The sequence below is a fragment of the Cryptotermes secundus genome, unplaced genomic scaffold (genome assembly GCF_002891405.2).
Source record: "Cryptotermes secundus unplaced genomic scaffold, Csec_1.0 scaffold682, whole genome shotgun sequence".
In the NCBI taxonomy this organism is placed as follows: Eukaryota; Metazoa; Arthropoda; class Insecta; order Blattodea; family Kalotermitidae; genus Cryptotermes; species Cryptotermes secundus.
In genome coordinates this window covers 373,054-387,757 of record NW_019730110.1, presented here as the reverse complement: position 1 = coordinate 387,757, position 14,704 = coordinate 373,054, and the positions used below count along the sequence as shown (strand labels likewise).

The window sequence follows — 14,704 nt, the reverse complement described above, 5'->3', positions numbered from 1 at the left end:
GGATGTTAACACGTGACTGTGGACAATAATGTGTGTTTAACAGAGCATTGTAAAGTGTATTCACGTGCTGTATCAAAGAGTCTGTTAAATTCGGTCATCAATTCAGAACACCTCTGTCCCTACAAACAGCATTACCAGCTGAAGCCCATCTAGCGGAGAGACAATATTTACATGAGGAGCAAACACCGAACACAGGAAAGTCTCGGATATATCGAACAGGGACCCGAAGGCCAACAATTTCCAAAGCAGAAGGGCAAAGTACAGAACCACGATAAACTTGAATAAGGAAGAGCGCATCAAGATGATATCTCCTCTTATGCAAGATGTGCAACTTCAATTGTTGTAAAGCAGAATCATAACAGTAATCTACTTGAAGAAAAAAGAAAACGCTTTTAAAACAGAGGGCCGTAAACTTCTGCTGAATGCGTTCCAGGTTGTTTACATTACTAGACGTAATCGAATTCCAAACCACTGAGGCGTATTCAACCTTGGATCTAACTAAAGTAAAGTATAGTATGAACATGCATCCAAGGGTTGAATAGTTAAAGGTGACACTGCGAATTATACCCAACATTTAATACAATATGAAAATATAAAATGAACGTGATTATGAAAATGAAGGTTAAAATCAAAATATATTCCAACGTCTTTCACTGAATAAGTTCGAGTTATAGTGAAAAAAAAAAATGTATTCGTATATCAAATAGTTTTCCTGGAGAACATAACTTTGGTTTTGCCAACATTAAGTTAATAATAATAATAATGGGAACAACAACAACAACAACAACAACAACAACAACAACATAATTCATTCGTACAGCAACAAAAATATTCACCGCCGAACAATATTGTACAGGAATTAATATTATATTTTAAACAAGAATTGCGATAATTATAGTAGGCCTAATAGTAATTGTCTTGCCCCGCTGAATCCTACTGTTCTTGAAGGTAAAGTTTGTTCTTGAGAGTTGCAAGTTGCTTGGTCGGACTGTAGACAACAATACTCGTGAAAAACACGGAACATGCTTGCGAAAAATAAAAATGAAGAGGAATGATAGGCGTGGTTTGGAGTTACTTTGTATGTCAATCATTGGTTGGAGATCACTTCAGAGCGCACTTCTCATTGGCTGTGACGTCAGATTAGGGGTTGGGACTTTGATTGTTATGGAGTGTGGGGCAGAATGGGTTGTCCTAGTTCAGGAGTTGGAGTGGGGGAAGTGTTGTGGTGGGGAGGGATATTTTGAACATTTTCAGGGAGACGTTCTGTTTTGTTTTCTGCCTGGACCAGTGGCAAAGTACTGGAGTCAGTGTGTGTATGTATCTGTTCGCGGTGTGTCCATCAAGCTTTCATCACGGGCTACAGTGTTTTATGATACTTTTTTTTGGTTACTTGTTTACTTATCACCGTGTGTCACCACCGTTCGTTACTATTATTAACATAAATAAACAAAAGTGAAGTTGTGGGTTTGTGTATATAGGTATTTTTTTTTGAGGGTGTATAAAGTGAGGTTATAAGCGTAGATAACTTAAGCTCAGCACAATAGTTGCGTAACATGAACGTGAATTTGTTATATTCTGTCTGCTTTATAAATAGTTATTGGTATATGAGGCTGGCCTGTTAAAAAAAAACATTATATGGTACTGGAGATCATAGAGTGGTATTAATAGTGATACTGAAATTCGTGAAATGTATTAATTAGGCACGTAACACATAAAATGTAGTAAGATTATAGAAGAATTTTCTTCCTGCCAGTTAAATGTTCCGCGCAGTGTGGAAGGTTAATTAATTTGAACTGGAACCAAATCAGATTATACATGATATTTTTACAGTTGATTGATAGAAATTAAATTGAAATATCATCAAAAGATTTTCTCATGCAGTAGGCGGCCAGTTAATTGTGACATTTAAGCCTAATTATTAATTATTTGTTAATGACCAACTTGTGACTCATAGTATGTATTGAAGCGTGTTCTAAAGTGAAATATAAGTTCTTTGGTTCGCCAATGACTATGAGTTGCCCTGAGGTGGTGTATCAGGCTTACTATCCTTACCTGTATCAGCGCCCAAGTACGTCGGCCTCTGCCGTTGCCAGGACAACTCCATTTCCACCTTTCTCACATCAGTATGATCGGGTAAGTAACACAGTTACTTTTGTGTAGGCCTATAAGACAAGAGTGATAATAATAAATTCAGAACATACAAGAAAACTCCGTGGCCTGTAGTCCGCAAGCGAACTATACCGACCGAGTGCCCGCCGCTTGGCGGCGAAGTTAGTGCCAACTTTTACGGATAGAGGGTGTCGTGTGGTCAGCGCAACGAATTCTCACGGCCGTTAATTTCAATTTTCTAGATCGGAGCCGTTATATCCTTGAAATGGCTTCTCAGTTATCCTCACGAGGCTGAGTGAATCACATTTCAGGCCCGCTACTTCTTAGAAAATCTGGTAGCGCCGGGAATCGAACACGGTACCTCTGGATCTGTAGCCAGGAACTCTGACCACTAGACCACAGAGGCGGTCAAATTCGGAACATACAAAAAAAAAAGAATAAGATTAATTTCTCAGTACTAAAATTAGTAATATCTATGTAGAATAATTAGGTAATACTAATTAATTATAATGATCAATTCAAGGAGGACTAAATGGGCAGGGCGTACAGCACGAATGGGGTGAAGAGGAATGTATGTAGGGTTTTTGGTGGAAAAGCCACAAGGAAAGAGATCACTAGGAAGACAGACGTAAGTGGGTGAATAATATTAAAATGGATCTTAGAGACATAAGATGGAGTGAAGTGCTCTTGTGAGTACTGTAATGAACCTTCGGGTTCCAAAAATTGTTGCGAAGTTGTTGCGTAGCCGCGTAACGGGCGGCTTCATAAGAAGGGCTCAGCTCTGTGCAAATAGTCAGCAGAATTATACAGGCTCTCCTATATATTTTTTTATTGCTAATGTGGTGGGACTAAGTCCCTTGTACCGCGGCCACTTCTGGCCTATTGTACCAGCCCGAGATGATAGGTGAGGGTGATTGTGGAGCAATTGGTGGAATGAAGATTGGCAGGGGAAACCGAAGTGCTAGGAGAAAACCTGCCTCAGCGCCACTTTATCAACCACAAATCCCACTTGACCAGACCCGGGATCGAACCCGGGCCACCGCGGTGGGAAGCCAGCGACTAACTGTTTGAGCTATGGCGTAGGTGTAGGGACACATAACAGTAAAAGTAAAAAGATTAATGTACCTGAGGATGGAGAGAAAGGGCCGAAACATGTTATAATATTTACCCGTACCAGTATAGTTATATACATGCAGTGTGATGTCTAAACACAATATTCGTAAGGTCGCTCTTAAATACTTAATTTTTGTCCTCTTCCTCGCAGATTAGTTTCTTCTGCCTGTTCGAAATCCTAATTAACTTCTGAGACCATGTATCTTATCTGTAAACAAGCGGTTGGAATCTCTAGAAGAGGGATCGGCCCATCGCAAGGGATCTACCTACACGAATGTAGGAAAAAAGGAGGATATAGGCCTACTTCCTTACCCCGAGCGGAATTCGAACACATGATCCCAGTGCTGGAGTGGTCGGAAACGGAAGACACTTATGTCTTCTCAGGCTGCTGTGTCTTCACCGGTTGTCGCCTGGTAGTGGCTTCCAACGTCGGACGTTCCACTTCCTCGGGGTTCCAGAATTATCCCCGTGCCTCAGCTACCGGTTTCTAACAGCAACAGCTCCCAATGACTGAACCGCAGTAGTTCTCTAACTCACTATCACACCAACTCTTCACTAACTCCTCACTAACTGCCCTGCTTATAACATCTCGACTAGGACCGCATAGAAAACGACTTTCGTCTGTTGCAGTGCTATTGTTGTTTAGCGGTGGTATGACGTATTCCGTTGTTGCATGTACAACCAGCGGAAAATACCGCGCAGAAAACACCATTAATTTGTTGTTGTTCACGGGCCGCTGCCTAGTAACGTCAGGCTGTTCTGGTTCCACAAAAATGTTGCTTTGAGCAAATATACCACAATATCTACCAGAATACACGGCGTCGTAGCCCGAAAGACAATTATTTGTATATCCACCGCAAGCAGACTGTCAAACCTCACAGAGTGTTGTGTTGTTTGAGTGTCCGTATAAAGGCTAAATTTAATAAAAAAAAATGTTTAAAGAGGCCTAACATATTCATTTATGCGGCTGGAAAATTGTAATAGGCGCCTAAATGGAATTACATGTATATGGAGAAAATAAATATTTGTTTAAGTAATAATCCTAGCCGGATACATTTGTCAAGGGAACTCCACACAAGTTCCAAACAACAGGAGCCTCAGAACGGATGACCGGGACTAGAATTTTGGATTTATGTAGGTTCTACAAGAGGCATATTATAGTTGGAAATATCTGCCCAATACAGGGAGCTGTTACAGGCATAAGTATAGCTATCACTTCAGAGGCTTTTTCATTTAAATAAATTAACCGAATGTATTTAATTAAATACATAATTTATTTAATTTTTGTAGTTGTAGTAAAGTGACTACGAATTTATAATGTTCAATTTAAAAGATTGAATTCAAATAAAACGAGCAACAGATAGGATAAACAATTGAGAATAATCTAATAATATATATTATGTACACCACGAAGTTGACATAGAACTTGTAGGCACCTTTGCAATCCTACGGAACATCCATGGAGTTCGCACAATCTGTCCGTACCAAAAAACAACCCTTCGTGGCCTGTAATCTGCAAGCCAACTATACCGACCGAGCGACCGCCGCTTGTCAGCGAAGTTAGTGCCAAGTTTAGTGGACAGAGGGTGTCGCGTGATGAGGGCAACGGATCCCCACGGCCGTTAATCTAGGTTTTCTAGACCAGAGCCGATATATCCTTGAAATAGCTCCTCAATTATCCTCACGAGACTGAGTGGACCCCATTCCAAACCCACTACTTCTCAGAAAATCTGGTAGCGCCGGGAATCGAACCCGACCTCTGGATCCGTAACCAGGAAGTCTGACCTCTAGACCACGTAGGCGGTTCAATCTGTCCGTGCGCTCGTACAAAACAAATCGGGAACCGCCGGACATATGTACTGGAGAATTTTGCGTAACGATGTTGAGCTGTGTCGGTTTTTATTTAGATCGCAAGACGGTTCTCCATAAACCGTTTGTACCGTAAGTGCGGGAATCGCCTGTGCTCGGAGAAAACCTGACCCAGTGTCACTTTGTACACCATTAATACCACATAAACTGACATCGGCTCGAAGCCGGGGCGCCGAGGCGGGAAACCGGCGACCTACCGCCTCAGCTACGGGGAAGCCTGACGTCACGCCCACGCCGGCCGATATCATCAGCCTACCAGTGGAAGCATTCATTCTGTAGTTACTTAGCAACGCGTATTATTCGGCGGTAATAAGGTAAAGCTATCCCTGTAACAAGCCGTGAAGGCCTGTAGGGTTGTGAGACGTCGAGGCTCCTACATACTCTAGACAATCGGCTCACAGATGACGATGATGTTGTCAGCCTTACGTTCCGGCCGCCCCTTACCCTCAGGGAGATTTCTGGTACTCATTTATGTTAGAGGCTGAGTCGACCCCAGGGCCGTAGTGCGACTTCAGGATTTTTCGAAGTGTACGGCGTTACAATTCAGAAGACCTGCCTGTGAGCCCGAAATCCAATATTAATTATTAATTAATTAATTAAACTCTTACGAAATCATTATGTTACGTTGCGTTGTGTTGTGGGAATGTCTTGAGTTGTCTGCGCAAACGTTAGCTTCACGAGAATGACTCAGCTCACAGACGAGATGACCACGGTCAGAACTGTTGGGCTGTATTCGTCATTCATTGTGAGGGGCCAAATTTTTCAAATTGTCGTGAACCAGCAATTTCGTCTTTAAATTTTGTATATATGGACAGATAGCTGAGCATTCTAAACTCAGTAGTGACAGAATTCCCCGAATTTAATTTCGTATTACAACTTTTTCGTGACTGCAAGGGGTGTCGCGACCCACAATTTGAAAAACCATGACGTATCTGCTTCCACGGAGAAAAGTTCCTTTGTCCATTTCTTCTGGATCACTTTACAACGCTGTTATTAGATGGAGTACTAACATCGAAAGATACAGTTACAAATGAATGATAGATTGGAAGGAAGTGGCCTTGGCATGTTCGTGACTGAAGAAAATCATGAAAATCCTCCGTTAGCATAGTCGGTGGCCTGACCGAAAATTAAGCCGAGCTGCTACAGAATAGTAGCCTACTGCTTTACCGATACCCTAATCCGTCCTGAAGAGTTATTTTTGAAAAGCTTATAGTAGCTCACCTAGTCGAGATATTTCCCCTATTCCAATGAGACCCAATTTTTTTATAGTTTTCACAAGAGCCCGGCACTGGTCCCTTTCTAGATACTAATGCGCGCAATTTATTTCTTTATGGTTCAGTTTAATACCACCTGCTTTAACATTAAGGAAGCATATAGGCCTACTTTACTAACAGATTGCATTTAAGTCCCGTTTGTTTCTGAGAATAGACAGGATCGTTCTCCTGAACGGCATCTTAGTAAGGGAGAAGCAGTGTATTTTATGTACAGCAGCGACTGGATTTTTAAATATTAAAATAAATCTCTGGCTTCTAAAGATTAGTATCCACTTTAATATTATTCTCATTATATACTCCATGGTTTCCTGAATATCCTCATTACTTCAGATTTCATGCCCGGACTTTGTATTTCCCAGGGTCACGCGGTAGCGTAGCTGGTTGTGGCACTGTGCTACAGCCGGAGGGTCGCGGGTTCGATTCACCATTAGGTCATTGAATTTTTCAATTTACTTAATCCTTCCATTCGCGCTATGGCTCTGGGGTCGACTCAGCCTCTAACAGAGATGAGTACCAGGAATATTCCTGGGGGTAAAGGGCGGTCGGCGCATAAGGCTGACAACCTCACCGCCATCTGTGAGCCGAGTGTCTAGAAAATGTGGGAGCCTCGACGTCTCACAACCCTGTGGGCCTCCACTGCCTGTTATAGTGATAGCTTTATTATTGCGTTGTGTTAAATGGCCGAAGGTCTGAAGATATTGGAATGTGAATAAGCACTCAGTTGTCTGTACGTCACTTATGTATCGACTATGACATAATGTAGTGTCGAATTCTGTGATGATCAATGAATGATGACTTGGAAGGGATGTGACAGGAAATGGCAGTGACCTATTTAAAAATATTTTACCCAGCATTAACCGAAATCCAACTCAACAGAACTACTGAATTTTTGGACTACTTCCATCGATTGGAATTCTAGGAAATGGAAAACACGACGTTTCGGAACCTGGATTTGTTTCCGTCGTCAGGTGAGAAAGGAAGACGCATACTCAGTTGGTCCCCTTAGAAAATGCTAATCTCAATCACTTTGGAAGCTACTAAATCGAACTGTTGCAAATCGAGAAACACGACAGCATGTTCTTTGTCCTCAACCGTATTCGAACCTGGTATTTCCTGAATGCGTCAAAAGCAATGTCGTCTGAGCCATGTTTCTTGGTAACCATTATAGGTCTATAAGATACTAAGGAATCAGGAATGCAAGGTCCTGCAGCCCGGTGGCCACAGAGTGTTTCACATTCCCGAGACTGAAACATACGTGAGAGTTGGAGGCCGAATGTTGCGCACAGGACACGCTTTTGTCTGTCATTAATCATACTCGTTAAAGGAACAAGGAACAAGGAATTGTGACCTGGCGATACACGGATCACAGTTCTGTAGCATTTTAGAGTGAAGTGGTGGGACTTCGAGGGTGTTGAGGAGAACATTTGGACCGAAGAGAGATGAAGTGACAGGAGGTTGAGAAAACTGCATATTGAGGAGCTTCATATCTTGTACTCTTCTCAAAGTATAATTAGAATGATCAAGTCAAGGAGGATGATATGGACAGGGCATGTAGCATGAATGGGGGAGAAGAGGAATGCTTATAGAATATTGGTGGGAAAGTCAGAAGGAAAGAAACCACTGGGAAGACCAAGGCGTGAGTGGACAATATTAAAATGGGTCTCAGTGAGATAGGATGGGATGGTATGGATTGCATTCATCTGGCTCAGGATAGGGACCAGTGGAGGGCTCTTTTGAACACAGTAATGAACATTCGGGTTCCATAAAATGCTGGGAAGTTCTGGAGTAGCTGCAGAATTGTCGGCTTCTCAAGAAGGGCTCACCTACGTGAGTAAGTAAGTATTAAAGGAGGTTAACTATAATAACCTTGGGTGAAATATTTCATATACACAGACAAGTGATGCGGGTAATAAGTTCTGTAAGCTTCAGCAACTTACAGGCACAATAAAGGGAATAATATTCCAAAAAGTAAGGGAATAAAAATGCCCTGTGACATGACAATGTTAGTCTCTGTGTCAGAAACACGGACTAACAATGCTATAATTCAAACGGATAGAAGCTGCAGAACTAAAGTTTCCGAGGATAGTTTTGGAGGTTAGGTTTCGTTGGACCATACACGCAATAAAGACATTCGTTAATGGCTATTTTTCTTTTCTAATCACCACAGACAGAAGAAGGGTAAAGAAATAGACGGTGCAACCACATTCTACAGTTCTCAGAATACAGCAACATGTACAGGAACGTCTGGCGACAAAAGGAACGCTCGTGTGACCAGCTCAAGACCAATTTTAAGCTCTGTTGGAGTCGGAACAAGTCTAACGCCATAAACCGTTATGTTAATGATAATAACTATCGTTACCTCATGCATATATTGTGATACGGTGAGAATACTTTGGATTGGACCTGTTCTAGCTGCTTATTCACATCAAGGTCATCAATAAACTTACATGAAATCCCAAAAATAACGTTTATTTTCATTTAATTTAAACTACATGAATTGAATTGATTATTAAACAAGCTTGACACAGATATTTAACTCATAATATTAAAAATGTATATTTAAATTATTTTAATATTCGAAAGTGAATAATTTAAATTTCAGTAATATTAACATGAATTTAAACAGACATTTCTAATTGCAGCCATATTTAGTCTTGCTGCAAGTACGACGATATGACGATGTAGTCTTCTTGAGCAACGCAGGCAGTGTCTAAATACTCCAGCTTCTCCCCCCCCCAACCCCCTTGTCACAGTATACTTAAGGGTTTCATTTCTTTCTTGACAGTCAGTCAGAAGTTAGGGAATGGATTAATATTTCAGCCCTATTTCCCTTGACTCTTCCGTCAGCGCTTCCCTTCAAGAGAGGGCCGTCGCCTTCTGCTAGCTTCCCGACGCCTCTTTGTGGATCTTGGGTTAGACGGCTGGGTTTCACCCGCCGGTCGGCTTGGTCTAGATGTTCACTTCGTTCCAGTGTACACCCGTCTTCAAATGGAACACCCGTTAACGTTTCTTCTCTGGGCTCCGAAAACACCTTGAGTTTTATTATCAATGTGACAGTTTAAATCTGTTAAAGCAAAAAGAATTTATGTGTAATTGAGCCAAACTGATCTCTGCTGCTTTATTATGTTCGATAACTGTAAGAAAATAATTTGTTTAGGTGTGACATCAGCGGATTTCACGGCATATTAGAATCTCCACTTCCTCCTGTGCATGTTCAGTAATCACGATTATTTGTAATTCTAAAAATTGGATTTGCAAAAATTGAAATTTACGCACGTGAATCTTGTCAAAATATTTAAAACTCAGTTCTTCTGAAAGGCAATAATAACGACATATATAATGGGAAGAAGAGGAAGAAGAACAGAATATTAAACCTTGTAACAATGGCTCACATTACATCAGTAATAGGCGTAAATCGCGCAAAGTACAAATGGCTGTTTCTAAGAGCAAGCGAAAGCATAGGGTATGAACTGTTAGACACGTGACGCTTCCCATCTAGAAACTTATGAAATTATGCAAAAAATTATGATCATAGCGGACTGCACGGAATGCCACATGTTTCTTTATGACATCAGCATTCGTGTACCTGATTGTATTATTTATCAGGAAAGAAATGAAGTTCACTGAAATTCAGCACAAGTACAAGTGAGCACACGAGCGTGAGGTCAGTTGCCTGCACTTAGATATCTGACAATTGATTGTCTGATCCAGACTATTAAACTGAGACATGAACAAGCCTAAAATATTTAGTGAAATTATTTAATTTCTTTGCATTTACCTCGCAGTATCCCCTCACAGGGCAAGAGCTGATAGACCTTTCTACGGGACACGAAGCCACATGATTATCAAACTCAAGCATAGAGATGTATTGTCAAGTTGTAATTAAACGGAATATCATAGTCTTCCCGGGAAGAAACATTCTCCGGAAATCTTTCCTTCGACCTTTATAAGACTGGCTTACTAATAATTCTTGTTTTTGTTTTTTTGTAAATATTTATCAGTAAGTGTTTTGCGTACAAAACTTCTCTGGCTTCGTCAACAAATGTTTAGTACCAAAATGTATATTATTTTTCATAGGCATAACTTTGTTTACAGTAATACATTGTCAGAGCCACTTAAGATGTCGATATTTCGTTGATATTTCAAAGGATTTCATGTTAGTGACATCAAAGACATGGTATCTACAGGGTGATTCTAAATTATTGTCGAGGTTTCCGTAGCCTGTGGCTTTCAAACCGAAAACAACAAAATAACACTGCTTACGGAATATGAAAGGGTAACTCAAAAAATTTTATAACTTATGGAATCAATACTGCGTTGCCAAATAAAACTTTTTGAGTTACACTTTCGTATTCCGTTAGCAGTTTTGTTCCTTTTTATGGTTTGAAAATCATGGGTCACGGAAACACCGACAATAATTTAGAATCACATTCTATGGACCATTGTTAGCATTGTGTTAATATTTTATTTTTTATACTCATTATCAAAGAAATGTGTAATGCATTGGTCCGAATATGTAAGCTACAGATTGCTTTCATTCGCCATCAAACAGCAGAAATGTAACTGCGTTAACAGCTGAATGCAAGGAATCAAAAATCGGGAAGTCTGCTCCCATACTGCCGAGCCCGAGTGATGTAGGAGCCCCATACAACGCATACAGATTTTCCAATCGTCTCATACTTTTATACTGCCGAGCCTGAGTCATGTAAGAGTCCCATATAACGCATACAGATTTTGCAAACGTCTCATAAGCCATGGGCAATTATTACGAGTCTTTTCTGTATTCCATAAACATTTTTTTTCCTGTGGCGCTACAGCCCCAATTTGGGCCTAGGCCTACCTCCATGAAACTCTCCGTTTCACTTCGGTTTACTAGATCTTACACATACGGTAGGACTCTTTGGGCGAGTGATCAGCTCGTCGCAAGGCCTCTACATGTACACAAACACAGAAAAACGCACACAAACATCCATGCCCTGAATGGGATGAGAACCCACGATCCCGGCTTCAAAGCGAGCGAAGACAGAGCACGCCTTAGACCGCTCGGCTTCCGTGACCGGCCATAAATATTATACTTATTTAAATATTTGGTTAAATAACATTTTTAAACAAATACGAATTATGTTTTTATCTTATTTCAGCGAATATTTACAGCAGACCTAAATGTTCTAAATATATGTCAAAACAGCCATCGCATGCCAAAAACTTGTTGTGATTAAAGGCAATTGTTTCATACTTACTTAAGCTACCAGTAATTCTGCATTACACAGTACACAAATTTTATGTTTAGTTATAAATTTATCATTTTGTGAGGAGAGAGAAAAACATGAACTGTTTTTTGTTCACATAGAAAGAGGAGTCGAGTTTACTGGAGAGATATTTAAATTTCTACAGGATGTTCTACTGTATGTCATCAAGTAAGAAATGTCTCTATGAACAGAATTTAAATAGCCGTAAGCATACAGATACCAGGTTAAGTAATAATCCCTTATTTGAAAAATGCCGTTTTCTGTGACGTGCGCCTTGTAGATATTGTGTAAACCGACGTTTCGGAGGAATGTATAGCCTCCATATTCAGGGCAGAAAAATCCGCGAGCGAGGAATCAGCCTGAGCAGGTGGGTGCAGACGGAGACTTGCTCACTCTGATTCTTCGTTCCCTGATTTTTCTACCCTAAAGATAGAGGCGATAAATTCCTCCGAAGCATCGGTTTACACAATATCTACACTGCGTCAAATCCCAGAAAACGGCATTCTTCATAGCCACCGCCATGAAAACTTCAAATCTTAATTAATCCCTTATTTCTTAGGCATTTTTATTATTATTATTTTACCGGGGAATATTAATGTGGCATTTGTATCAACTGCTAGTGAAAAGCAAATTCGCGGATCTACCGAGCTCCTATATAGACCTACATTTAAGAAGGTAAATGTATTTAAACCGTTGGAAATTTACGACATCTGCACAGATACATTCTTGTGCTAATGATGTCCTTATACCTACAGGCGCGGACATGAATTATCATAGCACATGATTATAAAATGGCTTCATTGACATTCTATGCTACAATAAAATGTCGGTTGTGGCAAAGGCAATACTCATTCCTTATGCAGGTTCGCCTGGATCCATTTTACGTTGATATTGGCGAATTCTTCCAAGAATAAAGGCGCTTGTAGGTTGCTCCACGAGGGAGTTTACTGCTGTAACTTAATAAGGTATGGAACAAAGAGAAAATTCCAACTAAAATTCGATAACTTTGAAGTAATGAATTAAATTCTTCTTAACTTGGAGCATTCACTCATACATCTGTATGTAAACTTATTGGTGCCACTCATAGAAATTCTGTTGTACTTGTTAAATATTGTAGATAAAGAAGTAACAAATGAATGTAGGAACATGAAAGAGAAACGAAACAATAAAACAAAAACAAAAAACTCTGTGGCCTGTAGTACACAAGCGAACTATACCGACCGAGCTACCGCCGCTTGACGGCGAAGTTAGTGCTAACTTTTGTGGATAGAGGGTGTAGCGTGGTCGGCGTAACGGATCTCCGCGGCCGTTACTATCGATTTTCTAGGCCGGAGCCGCTATTTCCATCAAGTAGCTCCTCAGTTATCCTCACGAGGCTGAGTGGACCCCGTTCAGACTCATTACTTCTCAGAAAATCTGATAGCTCCGGGAATCGAACCCGGGACCTCTGGATCTATAGCCAGGAACTGTGACCACTAGACCACAGAGGCGGTCGATGAAATAATAATGTGATATAAATTCAGCAAGGACTGTGACGATGTAGACTAGAAGGTAATAAGGTTTGGTTTAAAGGTTCTTGAAGACAGAGGTCTGATATGCGGGCCTGTTCAGAACAGATGCTTTATTACCTGGAAGAAAAACGACTGTGGTACAAAACAGAAGTATGTATGTGTTGCTTTGAAGATGAAAAGACAGAGACGGCCGGACCAATACGGCAATCATATAGTAATGAAAACACAAAGAAGCCTTCTGCAGTACAATAAAGGTATGTTATTTGTTCCCCTTCCATCGTTCGGTTCTTGCTCAGTTCTTCTTTTCGGATGAGAAAACGGAGTTTTTGAGCTCTCCATTACCCACAATTCTTGGAATTCNAGCAGCATCGTCAAGTTAACGAAATCTTCCAGCTTCACTCTGCAAGACGGAACAAAGCAGTCCCCAAGTTCTTTTGATGGCTTCTGACTAAGTATACAGCAGCTAAGTTTGAAACTTTCTTACGATTCTATGTTACTGACTTACTGGTGACTACTTCTGAGTCTCCCCAACCACTGCTGGGCGCGTCTGTGGTCTTGGCAGTATCCTTTGAAGGGTCTTGATCATGAGGCTTCAGGATCTTCTATCTATCGGCTGTAGCCATGCTCTATATACGGACTACTCATAGCTGGACACTGACATTGTATGTAGGAGGGGCGTTCTGTTTCGTATCCATAATATCTGCTAATTGAGGAGCTATTTCAAGGAAATAGCAGCTCCTGTCTATAAAACCGAAATTAACGGCCGTGGGGATTCATTGCTCTGACCACGCAACACCATCTATCCGCTAAAGTTAGCATTAACTTCGCCGACAAGCGGCGGTCACTCGGCCGATATTGTTAGCTTGCGGACTAAAACCACGGAGTTTGTATCCGCACGTTGCCCTTTTGCAAGAAACCCGTAGTATGTAGGAGACTCTTTCTTGAACAGTGGTAAGTCAAGTGTGTTTCCAGCTGACATTGTCCTGACATAGTGATATTATTTCGAATCCCCCCCCCATCTTCCGAGTTTATTAAAATACTACGCTATTCTCAGGTGAATATGACACGAAAGGCGATATGCTATGTTGTGCCCCTCCATATCGCTACTGCACTCCCTAGGTAAAAATTAAAAAAAAATGTCCCTGTGCTTAAATAATTAAGCATTACGCCATGAAGACGTATGGGGGAGTGGAGGTATAGCCCCATCATAATCAACCTCGGCACTATATATGGAAGCGAGTGGTAAGCTTCACGCTCCTGGCGCTTCACCCCCAGGGGAGCAGTCTCTGACACTTATTGAATAAGGGGCATGCGGTAGTGTAGTTGGTTGAGGCAATATGCTACAAGCCGGAAGGTGGCGGGTTCGATTCACGATGAGGTGGATTTTTTCATTTGACGTAGTCCTTCTAGCCGCACTACGGCTCAGCCTCTAATAGAAATGAGTACCAGGAATCTTGCTGGGAGTAAAGGGCGGCCGGCGCTAAAGCTGACAAGTTTACCGTCATATCTGAGACGATTGTCTAGAGAAAATGTTGGAGCCTCGACGTGTCACAAAGCTATTGGCCTCCACGGCCTATTT

At 41.1% G+C, this 14,704-nt stretch overlaps 1 protein-coding gene across 3 annotated transcripts in view; it reads left to right on the top strand.

Annotated features, from left to right (window-relative positions):
- The first annotated feature begins 1,283 nt into the window (after window positions 1-1,283).
- The window catches only part of LOC111866208 (protein vestigial), a 136,644-nt gene continuing 123,223 nt past the window's right edge, over window positions 1,284-14,704 (top strand). For all 3 annotated transcript variants that reach the window (XM_023854945.2, XM_023854943.2, XM_023854944.2), the window contains exon 1: window positions 1,284-2,133. In XM_023854945.2, the coding sequence (XP_023710713.1) occupies window positions 2,005-2,133 (129 nt within the window). In that variant the 5' untranslated portion in view covers window positions 1,284-2,004. The remainder of the gene's footprint in view (window positions 2,134-14,704) is intronic.